The sequence below is a fragment of the Dipodomys merriami genome, unplaced genomic scaffold (genome assembly GCF_024711535.1).
Source record: "Dipodomys merriami isolate MVZ:Mamm:240054 unplaced genomic scaffold, mDipMer1.0.p SCAF_37, whole genome shotgun sequence".
Classification (NCBI taxonomy): Eukaryota; Metazoa; Chordata; class Mammalia; order Rodentia; family Heteromyidae; genus Dipodomys; species Dipodomys merriami.
This window is the reverse complement of record NW_027205270.1, coordinates 13,704,885-13,724,432: the sequence shown is the minus strand read 5'-3', so window position 1 is coordinate 13,724,432 and position 19,548 is coordinate 13,704,885. Positions and strand designations below refer to the sequence as shown.

Sequence of the window (19,548 nt, the reverse complement as noted above, 5' to 3'; positions counted from 1 at the left end):
CATTATTTTACCTTTTCAATTTTGAAACATACTTATCAAATATCTAACTACAAAAATAAAGAATTAAAACTTGCTTCTGGGGGCTAAGAAGGTGGCTCAGTGGTAGAGCACTTGCCTTGCATGCCTGAGGCCCTGGGTTCAATTCCTCAGCACCACATAAGCAAAAAAGAAAAAAGCCAGAAGTGGCGCTGTGGCTCAAGTGGTAGAGCACTAGCCTTGAGCTGAAGAGCTGAGGGACAGCGCCCAGGCTCAGAGTTCAGGCCCCACGACTGGACCCAAAAAAAAAAAAAAACAAAAAACTTGCTTCTGGCAGCAAAGTAGGTCTCTAACAGATTATTCTGCTGACAACAGCTAAAAATTCTGGGTAAAATTGTATTTTCTAAGTTTTTTGTCAGTATGCTGGCAAAAAAGAAAAAAAAAAAAAAAAACGGTATGTATGTACTTGGAACCAAAAACTCTATTAGTAAAAGCTGGCTCCTGAAGCTAGTATTTTCTGAAAGGACATTTGCTTACTTAATCAGGTGAGCTCAGGCTTTGGCCATGGTAGCTACAGAATGTTCCAGGGCAAGAGGCATCAGCCAAGGTCTGCTCAAGGGAGGAGTCCATTAGAATCCTCCTACTTCCATACAAGAAAAGCTGACACTGCAAATGGTGGAGAAGGAAGGAGGGATTGCTATCTAGCTCACTGAGCCATAGTGAGGTCCCTTTTTTTGTTTCTAATTCCTTACCTTTGGAAGACTCAGTTGTTAGCTCAGTTGTTACCCTGGTTGGCTCATTTCTAACCTAAGTAAGACTCTTCTCTTTACACTGGATGGCAGAAGAAGCATGTCTTAGAAGGGCAAGCAATGACAGTTTCTGGAAAGGGCCAATACAATCTGGGTGCTGGTGGCTCACCCTTTAATCCTACTCAGGAGGGTGATATCTGAGGATCGGTTCAAAGCCAGCCTGGGCAGGAAAGTCCGTGAGACTCTTATCGCCAATAAACTACTCAGAAAACCGGAAGTGGCGCTGTGGCTCAAGTGGTAGAGCACTAGCCTTGAGTTGAAGGGCTGAGGGACAGAGCCCAGGCCCAGAGTTCAAGACCCATGACCGACAAAAAAAAAAAAGGGCCAATACTGTTTGGAGGAGGGCTTGCATAGGGATGCCATTTGAGAGGCTATGCTTAGAAGAGGATGCTTTAGAAGCCTTAGAGCCTTATTACAAGTTCTTTCCAACTTGCAAAAATATCAGTCCCAAGAGAAGGAAAAGCATTGGGTAGGTATTAGGGTGAAATCACAGGATATATAATCTTTAAAATGGTGAAGATTAGGGGCTGGGAAGTTGGCTCAGTGGTAGAGCACTTGCCTTGCATGCTCCAGGCCCTGGGTTCGATTCCTCAGCACCACATAAGCAAAAAGAAAAAAGCCGGAAGTGGCGCTGTGGCTCAAGTGGTAGAGCGCTAGCCTTGAGCTGAAGAGCTGAGGGACAGCGCCCAGGCCCAAAGTTCAGGCCCCACGACCGACCAAAAAAAAAAAAAAAAAAAAAAAAAAGGCGAAGCTTAAGGGATAAAATAAAGTTGGTAATTATACTGGGTGATGAGTGTATGAGAGTCAATTTACTAAACTTTATTGAGAAAGTCTTCAGTGTATCTGGAAAATATTTCCATATAAAAACTTTAAAGTTCAGGGAAAGCAATTAACATACTAAAAATAAAATCAAAGTTGTATAAAACATCTGATCCTACTTATTAAGCTCAAAACAGAAGAGAAACAAAGTACTGGCCTAGTGCCATGGCTCAAGTAATATGCCTATCTGTTAAGGCCTGAGGTCTAAATCCCATTACCGCCAATAAACTCTCAAGTCTGAAAATGTTGTATAGGGAAACAAATATAAATGGTAAAATTGTAAATATTAGAGAAATGAACACAAATTTACGACAAGTGGTAAAGACTAAGACCAAGAGATACAGAATACAGCTGGGTTGCTTAGTCAATGCTCCCAAGAGAGTAAGAGTTGCGCATGAGAAGGAAGGAAAACAATGGCCCCAAGTCTATTTGATTATAGTCATAGGTTATTTGCATATGGATACATCAGACATTGAACTGAGGAAACAGTAATAGGAAAGAATTCCCAGGACAGTTTTGTCAGAGATTTTACAGAGTAACACTGCCATCTATCTGAGAGTATTCAGGAGAAAAAGACCTACTCTACTGCCAAGCTATTTAAATCATGCAGGTAATTTATCCTGAAAAATTTCTCAGATAATCTATTTCTATTCCAATTACCTTCTAAGTACAGATACTCATGATATGCTACTAATGGAAGAAATGTTTTGATGTGCCAAGAATTACTATAAAACCCTACTGTCAATAGCTGCTTTGGTTAGGACCTGAAGGGCCTGAGGGAAGGGAACACAAAGCCCTTGCAGAGAAAGAATGTGCAGGAGGATTTCCACCTTTCCTGCTCTGCTGTGCACATTATTTCTACTTTATCCTGAAAATCTCTCTTGAGAACCACTCATGCACTGGGAGTGTTCTAGAACTCCCAGTGGTGCCTAGGTAGACTCAAGTATAACTGTGTTTGTAAAGGGGGAAAAAGGAGTGTGGTATGTCAGTCTGTCTTTCCCCAACCATCCCAAGAGAATGAAGGTATCAAGATTCTCTCCTCTGAGCAAGGCTGTGGTCTAAGAGACCAGCTGTGGAAATTGACAGGGAAGTAATTATGGAAGGAACCAAGTTTCCATTAAGTAAGTAAATCATTATGTCGAAAAATGAACTTTACAACTTTGGTGGGGGGGGGTAGTGGGGAGGATTGGGTGGGAGGGGTGGGGGGAGGATGGGAAGGGGAAACAAAGGAGGAGGCTATAATGCTTGGTAAGTAATGTACTCATTATCTTGCCCATGTAATTGTAACCCCTCTGTACAGTATTTTCACAATAAAAAAAATTAAAATTTAAATTAAAAAAAAAAAGACTGGAAAAGTGACAGGCAAGCAGTAAGTGAACTTCACTGAAGAAATCAAACTAGAACTTCAACGAGAAGGAAATCCTCCAAACAGCCAACTTTAACCCAGTCCTACTTTAACGATTATCTTATATTGAAACTGGACAGGAGGCTATGACAGATGATCAAAAGTACAAGACCACCCTAAGGCTCCATTTAAGCAACATGAAGATTCTGCAATATAAAATCAGATGTAGAAAAGAGAAAAAAATTGCATACACTTTATACCTCCAGCTATGAAAAATACACATGGCCAAGGAACCAAAGGAGTTATACAAGCACAAAAATAGTCAATGTGTTAGCTATTAGCTATTTTCCATCTCTCCCTCCCTGAATATCAATTTTCCAAACATCTTGTTTTATTTCCATTATAATTTTTTTAAACCAGCTGTTTCTTCTTACCATAAGCATTGTACATCTTGGGACCCAGGTCTGGCCGAACAAAGTAGTTTGGCAGCCTAGAGGCCAAGTTCAGTTTGCCATCTCTCCTTGTGTACTCAGGCAGTGGAATGTTAGCCATCAGATCATCAAATCTAGGAGAAAGACAGAAATTTGCCAAATAAGCTTGCTTTTCTCAGTTATTGTATGATTTATTTTGCTCCATCTTCTATACCAAAAGAAACAAATATATCTGTGATCATTAAGTTGGATATAGCTATTGGTAATATTTAAGACTAGAATTACAGCAGCCATGAACAAAGACATTTTTCTCTCTCTTCTACATGTCACAAATGTGCCCAAATGTTTGGGAATATCTTAGACAAAATCTCTGAATAGCCAGGCACCAAAGATTCATACCTATAAAACCTAGCTAATTGGAGGCTTTGAGCTGAGGACTGCAGTTTGAAGTCAGGCCAGGCAGTAAGTCTCTGAGAGTTCTACCTCCAATTAACCACACAAAAGACAAAAGTGGTTGGGCTGGGAAGGTGGCTCAGTGGTAGAGCGCTTGCCTTGCATGCATGAGGCCCTGGGTTCGATTCCACAGCACCACATAAGCAAAAAGGAAAAAAAGACAAAAGTGGCGTTGTGGCTCAAGTGGTAGAGCGCTAGCCTTGAGCTGAAGAGCTGAGGGACAGTGCCCAGGCCCATGACTGGAACCCCCCCCCAAAAGAAAAACCAAAAAAAAAAAAAAAAAAAGACAAAAGTGGTATAGGTGCAGTGGTATAGGTAGAGGCTACTCTTGAGCAAAAAAAACCCTCAGGGACAGTACCCAGACACTGAGGTCAAGCCTGAGGACTGGCACAAGATCTGGGCAGCAACTTCCTGATTAAGAACACTCAAGGATAATGTATTATTAGTTAGTTGTGACGTTCCTTTTCATGATTTCATGCTCAACTCAGGAAAATGGAGCTACCAATTTAGAATACTGAGAAGTGACTGGCGTTTCCCCCATCTGACTGTAAACTGGCTGCAGGTCTACACCAACCTCTTCTGTGGTGGAGCACTTCCTCCATTAGTCAAGCCACATCTACAATTCATTAGCTTTACCTCATTTAAAAACACATCTCCTGAGCCGGGCGCTGGTGGCTCACGCCTGTAATCCTAGCTACTCAGGAGGCTGAGATCTGAGGATCGCGGTTCAAAGCCAGCCCGGGCAGGAGAGACCTTGAGACTCCTATCTCCAATAAACCACCAGAAAACCGGAAGTGGCGCTGTAGCTCAAGTGGTAGAGCGCTCACCTTGAGCTGAAGAGCTGAGGGACAGCGCCCAGGCCCAGAGTTCAAGCCCCACGACCGAAAAAAAAAAAAAAAAACAAAAAACAAAAAACAAAAAACAAAAAAAAAAACACATCTCCTGCACCAGTGGCTCATCACCTCTATAACTGTGGCTATTCAGGAGGTTGAGATCTAAGATTTCAGGGTGGACAAATCCTTCAGACTCTTTCATCTCTAGCAAACTAACTAGCAAAAACCTGGAACTAGACGTGTAGCTCAAGTGCTAAGAGTGCTGCCATAAGTGAAAAGCCAAGATCAAGTACCAGTACAGACATTAAAAAAGGAAAGCAAAAAAAAAAACCCAAACCTGTCTCCAAAAGTTATAGGTAAGAAATAAAAGTATCAGTAAAACCTTGGAAGTTCAATATCCCAAATGACTTTTTTTTTTACGGCCTCAAAGAAGAATTTAGCCTACCAAATCAAAACCTCTCTCTACCTTTAGAATCATACCTGGAAGGCATCATATCTCTAAAATCTTCTCCTGGTGGCCAGTCCTTAAGTTTCAACACCATTGGTTCTTTATCATTTTTCAAACGATCTGAAAGGTAACATCCAGATTACATTAACAATTTGTAACTCAGAAACACACACAACAAATTAGCATTATTTTTGTTTCAACAATGGAGACAACTTCTATATAAAAATTTCACAACCCATTTAGTATAGAAATTCTATTTTTAAAAATCCCCCACTTACCAATTGTAAACCCTTTTATTCCTATAGCATCAAATTACTGTGTACCCTTGAAGACAGAAAATTAAAGACCCCAAATTAAGGTGTATTAGGGTCATATCTTTATAGATGGTTCTTTAAATTGTTACTTGTTCCTTGAGGTCCAGCCATTCCTTTAAGGCCCATCTGCTTCTCTTGCTCAGTGTTCCAGAGGCACCATGCAGCTCCCAGCTAGCCAAAGCATCACACTTTAATAATCAAAACCCACAGGGGTTTAAATATAATTTTCTGAGGCAGCATGAAATAAAAATGACGTGGTTTTGCTCAGAGATGGAGACCACCTCATCTTCTTTGAGGGTTTTCTGGGCGATATCTCTCAGGTTTAAGTCAGAATTTTTTTTTTTTGGGGGGGGAGGGGTGTTGTCCTTGTAGGGCTTGAACTCTGGGCCTGGGCGCTGTTCCTGAGCTCTTCGGCTCAAGGTAAGTGCTCTACCATTTGAGCCACAGCACCACTTCAGGTTTTCTGGTGGTTAATTGGAGATGAGTCTCACAGACTTTCCTGCCCAGACTGGCTTTGAACCACGATCCTCAGATCTCAGCATCCTTAGTAGCTAGGATTACAGGCATGAGCCAACAGCAGCTAGGATTACAGGTGTGAGCCACTAGCACTCAGCTTAGTCAGAACTTTTTTTGCACTATGAACTTTATAACTTCGAAGACTTGTAAGATTAAAAGAGGAAAAGTAGACACTTTTTTACATCTCAACCCCCTTGAAACATCTTTCATACATACTGGGAACATCTTCAAATCCATCCCAGAAGTCTCCCACTGTGGCTCCGGTGATGATTTCATTGGTCCTACAATTAACTAGGTCCACTTCCTGCTCACCAAACTCTTTCCGAAAGGATTCAGGTTTCCAAAGTTCAGTGTTCAGTTTATGATGTACTCCTGACACCATCACTGGCTACAAGGGAAGAAAGAAAACTTTAGTTTGAATACCTCCAGCTCTGTGTAGGCCACAGACAGCTCACCTTCAAGCAGTTATGGTTTGTTTCCATGTGGCTGTTCTTCAGTCTCAGCTGACAACACAATGGCTTTTAAAGCAGCTCTAAATCTCACCATTCATCTATTACACATTCTGGTCTCAAACTACATTACTAAGCTTCTGCTAGGAAGGATCACCCTACTGACCTGGATCCTGTTCAGAATAAAAAGGCCCAGGGCCAAGCAGGGATGCCCTTCAAAAATGCACTGCTATGGGTCTACAGCCCACCACTGACAAGCAGCAATATGGATCTGAAGGTGCCAATACTTTGTTGTCCACCACTGACAAGCAGCAATATGGATCTGAAGGTGCCAATACTTTGTTGTCCAGGATACCTGGGATTTATGTTAAACAGCCTGCTTTTAACATACTAGCAAAGGACTATGGTGTGGCTAACTGGTATGAAGCATGAGGTCCTGAGCTTAAATCCTAGCACTGACAACAAAAACAATGCTGAAAATAACTTCAGTAATTTTTATGCAAGCAAGATTGTGTATTATATAGTGAAAAAAAACCCTGCTGGTTTGGTTAACTGTTCCTACAACCTCTGAATGTTAGCAAATCCTAGTAGTATACACAGAACTCAGAAAAACACCAAGTTGCTGTGCAACCCTTTTCTGACACTTCCCCCAAATTCTTGTCCAAGAACAATGTGTTCTTTTAGTGAGGATACTACTTGGCTAAAAAGAAAACCCAAAAATCCAGAAAGCAAAACAAACCAAAGAAGCACAGAAATGGGCCAATAAAGCTATGCTCTCCTAAACAAACCAACCACAACTCAAGACTTAACAATTCTGTTTTTAAAGAAGGTTCCTTGGGAGGGGGGGAGAGAGGACACTCTGACTGATATCACATGGCTCCAACCCTCCACCTGCAGTCAGCACAGGCTTTTATGAAGGGAAGTAGAAAGCATAATTTTTTTTTTGGGGGGGGGGGGGTCCGGTCGTGGGGCCTGAACTCGGGCCTGGGTGCTGTCCCTCAGCTCTTAAGCTCAAGGTGGGTTCTCTACCACTTGAGCCACAGCGCCACTTCCGACATTTTTTTTCTGCTTATGTGGTGCTGAGGAATTGAACCCAGGGCATCATGCATGCAAGGCAAGCACCCTAGCACTGAGCCACCTTCCCAGCCCGAAAGCATAATTTTTTTAAAAACTATTTTGTCTAATCCTCCAAGACCCACCTGCCTGCCTCTTAGTCACACTTCTATTTCCCCTGTTCATGTCCACTAAACATGATTCACTAAGCCTGTGCCTCATTGAGAAAACAAAAAACAAGAAAACAAGGCATGGTGGCCTGGAATCTGAGCTAGTTGTGGGGGCAGAAACAGGATTGTATTCTGGGACTAGCCCAGGGTCATGACTCAAGTGGTAAAAGCTTGCCTATGACAAATGAGGCCTGAGGTCAATCCCCAGCAGGGAAAATGGGAGGGGAAAACAAAATAACCACAAAACAAGGTTGGCCAACGGGAAGCACTCAAGACTCTTAACTGGGAAAGGCAAGTTAAGCATAAAGTGAGACACATAGCCACCCCCATCCTCCATTAGATCCACCCTCAACATAAAAGCAATACCACTTAAGGGGGTGAGGGTTAGCAGAACTATGTCAAAGGAACAAAGAAGATGGATTTGAATAGGGCCAGGGAAGCAGAGGCTGGAATTACCTGCCCTTGTTTCCAGCACTCTCTAAATACATTCCAGTTGCTCTTGTTATTGGGATCTTGTAAACACAGCAAGCGATTATCACACAGCCAGTAGTGAGGAGTGTCAAAGCCCAGAATGCTAGGCTTGATGGTCAGTCCTTGAGGCCTCTTTGGTAAATCTGAAGAAGTCTTGTTTTGCACCAAAGAAGCAAAGATGTCATCGAGGATTTTTGGTGTATTCTTGAGCCCATTCTCTGTCTGAATTTGGGAAAGAACACAACTATTACACTATTCCTTGGCACCAAAAAAAAAAAAAAAAAAACCCAAAAAACAAAAACCCAAAACAACCAAACCAAAAGAACCCCACGCTGATAGTGGTCGGATAGGGAGTCCAAGCCAGGGCCAATGAGGCGTTTCCCACCCTCCTTCTGGGTACAGAGAAGTGAGAGTAAGAAACAGTATAAAGGATATTGGGTCCCGGCCCATTGCTGTAAGCCAGGGAGACTTGTCCCCACAGAGGTTAACAGGTCCTTCCTCCTACACTTTTAACTTATTAAATCTTCTTTTCCTGCTTATCAACATCACAAGTACCTACCTTTCCTGTAGAGGAATTCAAGAGATTGCGGAGGAATCCAGAATTATTGTTGCTAACAGGTGTCAAAATTGTGTTGTTAAAGGTATGTAGGACAGTGCTGGATTTATTCAGAGGCGGAAGGGATGGAAGGCATTTGATTTCATTCTTTAAAATTGGCATTGTTGGTTGTTTTTCTAAAACAAAACCAAAAGCATCCACATTTAATAGCATGCTAGAATATATTCCTTAGTAACCTATTAGGCTCAGTGGTAGAGTACTTGCTTTGCATGCATGAGGCCCTGGGTTCGATTCCTCAGCACCACATAAGCAGAAGCTGTAGCTCAAGTGTTAGAATGCTAGCCTTGAGCTGAAGAGCTGAGGGACAGCGCCCAGACCCAGAGTTCAGACCCCATGACCAACCAAAAAAAAAAAAAAAAAAGCTCTCCTCCAACTTTTAGACATCCAACTACATTTACATTTCCAGAACAACACTGATTGGTCATGCATGTAATTTCTTTACAGTCAAATTTGACTCATTACAATTGAGTGTTTGCATGAAGGAAAATGACCTGTAGTTCTTCTCACTTGAAAGTAGAATTACCCAAGTTCTAATCTAAGTCTACCCAACACCAAAGTCCATGCCTGAGACAGCAGCAGCGGTAACAAAAGAGAAAGTGCTGGCAGCATATTCCAATTTAGACCAACAGAATGATGTACAAGGTAAGCAGACAGCAAGGTTGGCCAATAAGTAACTGTTAAGCACAGCACCCTCTTCCCAAACATCTAAAGTTCTATCAGCAGTGTAACTTCTCTTTGGTCTGTACGTCACACACACTTTCACTGATGGCAGATCGCAGAACAACTTCTGGGACGCTAACCACTGCTCCATAGCGGAGGCCACTAGGTCCCCTCCATGAGTGAACTCATGTTCTCAGGAACTAACAACAAGACAGCAACTGACCCTTGTTTTCCTTGTTAACATTGCCGCTGGTCAGGTCGGCCAGCCAGCTTAAAGGCGAGGTGCTGGCAGGACAGGTGGGTTTTATGCTGGTGGCCGGCTTGGAGGCTGCTTCTTCACCCACAGTTGCTGGCTCCAAAACCAAGGGATTCTGCTGGATCACAGTCCCAAGAGCAGGTTTCTCCCCAGCTAATGACGTCTGTGGTACATGTAAAAGGAGAATTACACAAAAGCTAAAGCCTGCTATCTTCTCTTTCTTATTTTCTCCTCTAAAAGCCATCTAGTAAGAGGTAAGTAACCAAAACAAAGCTACCAAATAAAGAGCCCTAGATACCACAATTGTAAATATCACAGAGAATAAGGAACTTCCTCAATCTGTTACTTCCAAGCATTATAGTGAAAACACAGGACATATAACACATACAATTCACAAGGTATTAATTCCTTCATTCCTCTACCACCCAGCCCAAGTCTGTACAAATCCTTTATTATTCCATATACCATGTGGCTTTAAAATGGCAAGTGTTCCCTGAAAAATAGGCCAGAAGAAGCGCTCAAAATACAACTGAATGAATAGATGAGGCATGCAGAAAAGAAAAGCTAGGGTTTCAGGAGAAATGGGAAAAAGGGAAAATGCACTTTTGGTTAAACTTCAAAATATGATGAGGTCTCCTGAAAGCTTTTAAAAGATAAACTGAGACAAATTGGAAAAGGCACACCACTTCTTCTGGTATTCAGTTGGTGAGTTGAAAAAACAGGAGGAGTAAAAGGAATATTCAAACTTGTGTGCTAAATGTGACATGCTTCTGTGTTGCCCAGGCATTAGTTCTGGTTACCATTCCTGTATCACTGGTGAGAAACTCATAGAGAAAGAATTTGAGTTCAGTTTTGGTCCCAAAGACTTCAAAAACTCTTCTATGACCTCATGCTACCTTCAACACCATAGCTTTAAGCAAACGTAAAAGAATTTTTGAGATTAAACACAACTGTAGGACAATGATGAGTGGGGTGGGGGCAGAGAGGGGAAAAGAGGGGCAGGTGTGATGGTAAGGATCAGAGATGCCATTAGGAAAGAGTAATGGACACAGAAGGGCTTATTTCACCCTTACTTCCTTCAACTCTTCATGTAGATTGTAGGTAAGAAAATATATTCATTAAAAAATCTTTCAAGCTTATCTGAAAAATTCTGCAGGACACATGAAAAACATTTAAATACATGTACAAATTAGCAACACACTAGGTAGATAAAATGCAGAGAGGTTTGGCTTTCTCAAGAGACAAAAATGTAAAGCCTGAAAGGGGTCACAGATGAGGTGCACAAAAGCAATGAAGTGTAAGAACAGGGCCGTGAGCTGTCTACCCCACTGACAGCTGTTTTATGTTCCTTTCAAACACTCTGCTAGAAATCCCTGGGTTACTTGAAAAAACAGGTAATAATCACAAGGACGGTGAACAGCACAAGCAACAATACCTGTTTGAGGTCTTCCTTTGAGACTGGCTTTGAAAAGAATTTGAACTGTCTGTTTGAACAGGGACAGTTTGCCTTTATTCCCCATTTTGCTCTGATAGAATGAACAATGTCTCCAACATCATAGAGGGCTAGGAAAAAAAAAAAGGTTCAGAGGCAAACATTTGAACAAGGGTGTTAAGATACTTTCAACCTCAAGCCAACAGAACAGCTGACATTTCCCACAGGATTGCTTTTCTCAGCAGCATGGTGTTCCATCCCTCTTTTTCATCCTGCCTTTCCTAAGTGTGCCATTTTCTTAACTTCTACAAAACTACCCACAAGATTTTAAAAAATGCTGGGGCATTATTTTATGTTCTTCTGGGCAATTCACAGAATACAGGAAAATAAGGTAAGTAATCACAACACTATACCAAGTCAAACCAAATTTGTCAGCCCCTGTGAGTTAACCTAGACACAAAAGGAAGGAAATCCCTGCCCCACATGAAATACCTTTGCCAGGAATGATCTGTGTGGGCATCAGATTCTCAGGTTCATGGATCTGACTCTTCACACATCTTAGCCAAGAGAAAGTCTTGTAGGTGGCACCTGTAAACAACAGACTTGTGGTGACTTTTCCATGGACCCTGCTGCCCCAGAGCATCAACCAGGGATGGTGACATGGCTCAAACTAATACATGCCTAATAAATGCCAGGCTGTAAAGTTCAAACTCCCAACACAAAGAAAACCCAGGAATTGATGTCAGGCTTCCATTTTCAATGTGACATGGGGTTAAGAGCAGAATTAAGAAGGCTCTCACCTTGTTGGCAATTCTTTCTTTTCATCCGGTAGCAATCCACACACACCCCAAACCCACACCGAGGACACACCCAATGCAGGTTGAAGATGGTGGTGTCACAGACATCACACATTTCTCGAACACCTTTGACAGCTCGCTTCCAGGCAACCTGTCCTGCAAGAATTAATAAATTGTTTAGTATTGGGAGAAGGCTTAAAAAATGAAGCATGGTATGTGTTGCGGGGGAGGGGATAGTATTCCTACCTATGACTACAGTTCCCTTCAACTGTTCAGCTGTCTCTCTGCAATGCTTACTTGGATTTCCTTAGCACCCCTACCAACTTCCACTGGTACTTCACACTCATGCCTGCCTGTGCTCCATATACTCAGAGCTATGCCTCCCCAAGAGACTAAGTTGTACTCAAGAAGAAACCCTACTCCAGCTATGAAGCACCACTATCCCATAGAACACTTCCTAACCTTTAACTCGAGTCCCTTAGAAGAACTAGAGGCAGCACACGCCAAGAGAGGGAAAAAAGGTCACTCAGATTAAAAAAAAAAACAAAACAACCATCAGCACAGGAGCTCTGAGCTCATCACAAATGCCCCAATCCACTCAGATAATCATTATAAGCCCCAAAGTGGCAGAGACTGCTGTTCACAGCAAGCTGAGACAAAAATATTCACAAACTCTATCTCAAGCCATAGCTGGGTATGGTGGGGCACACTTGTCATTCTTACTATGGTAAGAAGCATCAAACAGAAAGATTGTGATCTAGGAGGTACACCTGGGCAAAAACAGACAAAAAATAACCAGAGCAAAAGAGGGCTGGAGGCATGGCTTAGCATTAGAAACATCTGTGAAGTTTGAGGCCTTGAGTTCTAAGTCCAACACTGTCAAACAACAAAAAAAACTAGGATGCTCAGTTTTTGTTTTTTATTTCTTTTTATTGTGTCCAGCACAGTAACTTAATAACATGGGCACACAGTAACAAAGGTGAGTTCCTTCACCAACCAGGGAGAAACTTGATTTTACCAGATTCACACTAACCAAACATCCAGGAGACTGACACACAACCATCCAGGGCAGCTCTGCAAAAGTAGTCTTTGCCATTCTAGTAGCCAACACTTGACAAGTGGAAGAATGGGCCTTCCAGGACTGGACACACCACTGGATATCTCACTTCAACATGGACAGGCATCCAGTCAGCTGACCGCACCAGTTATCAAGGAGTAGGAGCAGAGTAACTGTGGGTACATGTCTACTTGCTTTTTCTATGGACACATCTTTTCTAATCCAGTGAGTGGTTCTTTCTTTCTTTCTTTACACTGAGCATGATCCAAATGACCCAACTTGTGCATTAACCTACCCCACCTGATGAATGAACTCATTTCACTACATTTCATGCAGTCTATGCACAATACACAAGAGCTTTTGGGCATTTTACAAATAAGGTATTGTGAATTTCATCTTGGTTGTTTGGCTTAGACTGTTTTATCAGAAAGTGTGCCTCAGATCTCTTAGCCACATACTTAAGGGTCATTTGCTACAGAGAATCCTACAAGTCTAAAGAAGGTCTCTGCTTCTTAATACCAGGATCAGAGGAGCAGCTCTCTAGGTATCATTGCATCTTTCTACATCATTCTTCAATATTCAAAATCAGTACAGTTTGTAATATAAAAAAGGATGGGCTGAGAAGGAGGCCCTGGGTTCGATTCCTCAGCATCACATAAGCAAAAAGAAAAAAGCCAGAAGTGGTGCTGTGGCTCAAGTGGTAGAGCGCTAGCCTTGAGCTGAAGAGCTGAGGGACAGCGCCCAGGCCCAGAGTTCAGGCCCCACAACCGGACCCAAAAATTAAAAAAAAAAAGAAAAGAAAAGGATAATCACAAAGGAAAGGAGGAAAGGTTAATGACATCTCAGAAACTAAGGAGGGGAGAATTCCTTAATTATGCCCCTCAAAAAGAACCACCTGTGGGCTGGGAAGTTGGCTCCGTGGTAGAGCACTTGCCTTGCATGCCTGAGGCCCTGGGTTCGATTCCTCAGCACCACATAAGCAAAAAGAAAAAAGCCAGAAGTGGCGCTGTGGCTCAAGTGGTAGAGCGCTAGCTTTGAGCTGAAGAGCTGAGGGACAGCGCTCAGACCCAGAGTTCAGGCCCCACAACCAGACTCCCCCCCCCAAAAAACAAAAAACAAAAAAAAAGAATCTCAAAAAAAAAAAACCCAACCACGTGTGCTTTTTTTCCTGTATGTAAAAATATAGTCTTTACAAAGAAAAAAGTATCACATGAAACATCTCTTTGAGTTTTAGGAAGGAAACAACTAATACATCCCAAAGAAGAATCTACATTGAAGTCCTGTATTAATGAACACTAGAGCAGTTACTGAAAAAATTTCTGTCAATCTACTACTTTTACCCAAATATTTTTAATAAGGAAGGCTTGCATCACTACTAAAAATGGAAAACCTGTATCACTTGTCCTGCAAAGATTAGGGATGGGGCCAGGTGCCAGTGGCTCATGCCTGTAATCCTAGCTACTCAGTAGGCTGAGATCTGAGGATCACAGTTCAAAGCCAGCCCAGGCAGGAAAGTCCGTGAGACTCTTATCTCCAATAAACCACCAGAAAACCAGAAGTGGTGCTGTGGTAGAGCGCTCACCTTGTGCTCAAGAGCTGAGGGACAGTGCCCAGGCACAGAGTTCAAGCCCCATCACTTAAAAAAAAAAAAAAAAAGATTAGGGATGGGAGATGTTTTAAAAGATCTTTAAATCGCCGGGCGCTGGTGGCTCACACCTGTAATCCTAGCTACTCAGGAGGCTGAGATCTGAGGATCGCGGTTCAAAGCCAGCCCGGGCAGGAGAGACCGTGAGACTCCTATCTCCAATAAACCACCAGAAAACCGGAAGTGGCGCTGTAGCTCAAGTGGTAGAGCGCTCGCCTTGAGCTGAAGAGCTGAGGGACAGCGCCCAGGCCCAGAGTTCAAGCCCCACGACTGACAAAAAAAAAAAAAAAAAGATCTTTAAGTCTTTGGCTTTTGTTTGGTATTAGGGTACTAGGGATAGAACGCAGGGCCATGCATATGCTAGGCATGTGCTCTATCATGGAGCTACAACTTCAATCCCCAGGATTCCTGAGTGGAGAAATAAAAGATCTCTATATTTAATATTTCTTGTGCTGAAACTCTTAAGAGTGGTGTAGATGCTTGTACTCAAACATACCTGAATTATGAAGTATATGTAAAAAGATACTACAGGAATGCAAAGGCTCACTATTAACTGTCAATTATGTACTTGGACAAAATAAATAATGAGACCTGTAAGACACAGGCCCTGTGGTGTGTCTGGCTCAGCATCTGGTTTCTAAGAACTCAGGAATAGACATCCTACCTTAACACGTCATCCTGGAGGTCTCATGCGCCCCACTGATACCTGTGTCTTACTGGGCTCAAGAGTGCTATTAAAGAATGGAGGACAAAAACACACACCCAGATAGTCCCCTCAAACTCTGCCTTGAATAGAATCATTTGCATCTGTGCCAGTTATCATTCTCATGTCGACTGGGACCAGGAAGGTCTAGGACATGGCCTGTCTAGTCTTATTTTCCTTGAAATGATTGGTTAAAGACCTTTCTCTTAAGCCAGTCTGAGGTTTCATCCTTTTGGTGAGCCTTACACTGCTGATATGGCTGTGCAAATATCACTGCTTCACTTTGGCCTTTCCCAATCAGAGAGAGCTCTATTCCTTCGATAATATTCCCAAATACATCCTTACAGATGAGTGGCCAACTCTGAGGAAAACTGTTGCAAAAGGAAAATTGCTATCTCCCCTCCTTCTATCAAAGTCATCTACATTTCTGGTGAAATTGAAACCCATGCAACTTTGGGACCCAGGGGTGTCAAAAAAAAAAAAAAATCAGGTTGGAGTCAAATATCCTGCCCCTTAAGAGATGCTCTTACTGTGTGGCTCAATAGTTGACATAGCTTCCTTTTCAGAAATCACCATTTGACAGAAGTGGTCTCCAATGTTGGCCAGGATATACTTTGCTGTGTCCAAGTCAGTTCCCACAACATTTTTGGTCAAAGGCAGCCACAAGCCAATTGCTTCACTATCATATTTGTTTGGTGTTAAGAAGCCTTCTACCCGCAACACACCATGCTTGTTGAATTGCAATCTATGGAGAAAACAAAAAAATGGATTTATATCTTGCAATTCCATGCAAATATGATTTCAATCAATAAAGTCATTCCCAGTTGTCTCTACTCTTCATGGATGCTGTAGCCAATTACTTCATAATATCTCTAGAGTGACTGTTTAAAAAAGCAGGCCCTCTTCCCAAAAGACAAGCTAGAGACTATCTCCAAAGACAATTATTCAATAAAGTGGATGTAGGCTTCAACAGCAAGAACAGTCCCTAAGTCACTACAAGAAAGCTGACAAATGAGGTGATGAATAATCTAATCAGATCTAAACACAACAACGGCTTCAAAAATAATGTTCCACAAGAAGAGACCTCTGGACAGTCACCAAAGCAATGATATTGATCCAGGAGGTATTCAGTGCCCACAGGGATCCTAGTGTAATGTAAGCTCCTAGGATGAGAAGCAGCATTGATATAGGATGCATTTCCTAAGTGAAACAAAATGCAATTCTCAGTATTTGCTTGCTTGCTTTTTCTCTTTTTTTGTGTGCGCTGGTACTGGGGCTTAAACTGTTGTTTAGTTTCTTGTTCAAGGCTGCTGCTCTACCACGTAAGCCACGGCTCCACTTCCAGCTTTTTGGTGGATAATTCGAGGTAAGACTCTTAGGGATTTTTCTGCCTCAGCTGGCTCTGAACCATGATTTTCCTATCTCAGCCTCCTTGACTTGCTAGGATTCCAGACATGAACTACCTGGTGCCTGGCTTCTCAGTATTTGCTTTCAATAGACAAATTCAACAGAAGATATTTTTATTCATGTAGGTAAGACCAGCAAGAAGTTGGAGAACTTGTAAGTTAGGTCAGCAATGGCTTAACTATGAAAACTCCATGAGTTTATGAGATACACAAAACAAGTTTTTGACAATTATTTGTCCAAAAGTTTAGGATGCACTGATAGGAAAAAACACGAAGCATTATTAAAACAACAACAAATTTATTTCAAGCAGTCCAAAAGGGAAGCAAGCTTTTAATTCAGAGTCCAAGATGAGACATAGTCATAATATTGAAAAACAAGTTTTAAAGCCATTTCAATGGGGGAGCTAATGGTAACACATGCCTATTTTATCTTAACCATGTTTAGAGGGCAAGGAATTTGATGAAGAAGCTAATGACAACCATACTACACCCTCTAAACATCAGGGGGAAAAGTTAAACTATGCTATTCTTTTTACTAAAGAAACAAATTCTTAGGATGAACACTAAGTAACAGCACTTTTTCCTTTAAAGTTATCAAAACTTTGAAGAACAGAAAGCCATAAAATGAATGATTTCTAAACAGCACAAAATAAAGCAAACCCTCATATTACAAAGAAAAAACCCCAATCTCTCTCTATCCCAGTTTCATATTTCACAGCACAGGAGCCACAATACCGTATGGTTAAGTCTGTAATGGGATCACACAGACTTGTATAAGCATATACCATTTTGTTCAAATTCCTATTCATCTTCACACACATTTGGGTAAAAAAAAAAATTCTCCTGAGAGGAAGTAGAATAGAGCTAACCTTTATATGAAACTATTCTGGGCCAGGCGTTATTCAGAATATATTTTAACATGTGAATATGTGAACAGATGTTGAAAGTATCACAGCTCTAAATGCTACCCACACTTTAAACAGTGTGCGTTAGCAATTCACTCAGGAATGAATGGGCCAAACTAGTATCTAAAGAATCTCTACCTCACCAAATAAGCCTGAATAAAAAAATTACTAACAGACTTGTCCAGTGAGTGTACTATACAAACGATTTCAAATCTCATTCTCCTAATACCCAAGAGGAATCTTTAATCTAAATTACCTGTGCAGTGATACCATTTTTTCATTTAAGATTTTAAGTTAGATTCTAAAGAACATGAAAAAAAAAGGAAGACACTTGTTTATAACCATTTGGGCCTGAAAATACCTCCAATTCTGAGAAAGCCCATTCTATCTAAAATTAACTACACCCAAAGAGGACTATTATGTTTCAACAAAAATGAAAGAATACACTTTTCTTCACTTAAGATAGAGGAATTTAAAGAAAGTGAATTTGCCAATTAAAAGAATATAATATGGAGCCGGGAGCCACTGGCTCACGCCTGTAATCCTACCCAGGAGGCTGAGATCTGAAGGTCATGGTTCAAAGCCAGCCTGGGCAGGAAAGTCCATGAGACTCTTATCTCCAATAAACCATTAGAAAACCAGAAGTGGCGCTGTGGCTCAAGTGGTAGAGCACTCGCCTTGAGCTGAAGAACACAGAGACAGCGCCCAAGCCCAGAGTTCAAGCCCCACGACTTGTCAAACATAATATGAACGTGAATGTTTATTTAAAAATGTAAGCAAATCTTTTAAGTTATCTCTCAGCTAGCAGAGACATGTGCTTGACCCAGCCAGCAGGCATGAAATTCTGGTGTAATACTCCTAGAGGACAATTTGGTCTTGACACACATACTTTCTAACCTACTAATACCACTTCTAGGAATCCTTCCAAAGTAAAAGTAAAACAGAGATGTGGACTGGAAGATAATACATTTTGTACTATTTTCTAGTAGCAAAAACGAACAACAAAAAAAAAAAGTAGGATGATCTATATACCTGTGAGGGAGCTAGCTGGTCAAAGTAATTTGTAATGGGTTCTTTATACATAATCAAAAGATTCTTAGTAAGGGTAAGATTTAGTGTCTGTAATAGCAACTAGGTATGACTGAACACACTTTAGGACCATGCAAACACTAAAAATGCTCTGAGAAGTTAACAGTAGTTATTTGTGGTGGTTTTTTTCAGATTCTTCAGCATTTTCCTATGATGTTACTTTTAGAAATACAAGTTTAGATATTTAATCTTCATTTAAAAAGAAGTCAAAAGAAAATATCCAGTAATATCTAACTTTTAAATACATTTAAAAATAACAATTTCTACATTCTACACTTGTTGTTGATATATGAAATACAGCCAAGACCGATTAAATGCATTTTTCCCAAATGCCTCACCTCCTGAAATGAAAGAAGCGACAGAATACAGGCGAGTCCTTCTGCTGCTCCTTATCCTTGCGCAGACTGTCCAAGCGACACTCCCGGCACTTAGGCAGCTGGGCCACAATGTTCACGCAGGAGTCATCCTGAACAAAGGCCTCCCCGCTCTGCTGCAGCTTCTTGAGTTTATCAGGGTCTGTCAAAACTGACTTCCTGGCTGGGGCTAAGACAAACGTTAAAAATCAGAGTTCCGCAGTTTCTGAATATCACATCAATAGTTGACTGAATTCTATCCAAAAAGCATATGTTCTCAAAGGGGGAAAAAAGAATCCCTTTCCATTCCTAGCTCAGTTGTAATTTCTAAAAACTAGCTTAAAACAATTATCAGAGAAACTGGGAATATCTGCTTCCCTTAAAAATTCTCCTTTGGTGAATCCATTTGGCAAGCTACAACCCTAAATTCAACAGCCTCTCACAATTCCAGGTTAGTGTATATATTGCTATTCCCAACTCTTGATGTAAGTAAGACATGTTAAGAAGACTTTTCCAAACTCCCCTCTACAGAGATCTGACTT

The 19,548-nt window shown here is 41.4% G+C and overlaps 1 protein-coding gene across 3 annotated transcripts in view; it reads right to left on the bottom strand.

Moving 5' to 3' along the window:
• LOC138804711 (lysine-specific demethylase 3A) overlaps nt 1-19,548 on the bottom strand; it is a 53,092-nt gene that overhangs the window by 3,578 nt on the left and 29,966 nt on the right. For all 3 annotated transcript variants that reach the window (XM_069989170.1, XM_069989168.1, XM_069989167.1), the window contains exons 11-21: nt 18,992-19,196; nt 15,784-15,998; nt 11,852-12,004; nt 11,544-11,639; nt 11,055-11,182; nt 9,587-9,782; nt 8,647-8,819; nt 8,073-8,309; nt 6,161-6,332; nt 5,147-5,234; nt 3,384-3,514 (exon numbers count right to left, since the gene is read on the bottom strand). In XM_069989170.1, coding sequence (XP_069845271.1) covers nt 3,384-3,514; nt 5,147-5,234; nt 6,161-6,332; nt 8,073-8,309; nt 8,647-8,819; nt 9,587-9,782; nt 11,055-11,182; nt 11,544-11,639; nt 11,852-12,004; nt 15,784-15,998; nt 18,992-19,196 — 1,794 coding nt within the window. The remainder of the gene's footprint in view (nt 1-3,383; nt 3,515-5,146; nt 5,235-6,160; nt 6,333-8,072; nt 8,310-8,646; nt 8,820-9,586; nt 9,783-11,054; nt 11,183-11,543; nt 11,640-11,851; nt 12,005-15,783; nt 15,999-18,991; nt 19,197-19,548) is intronic.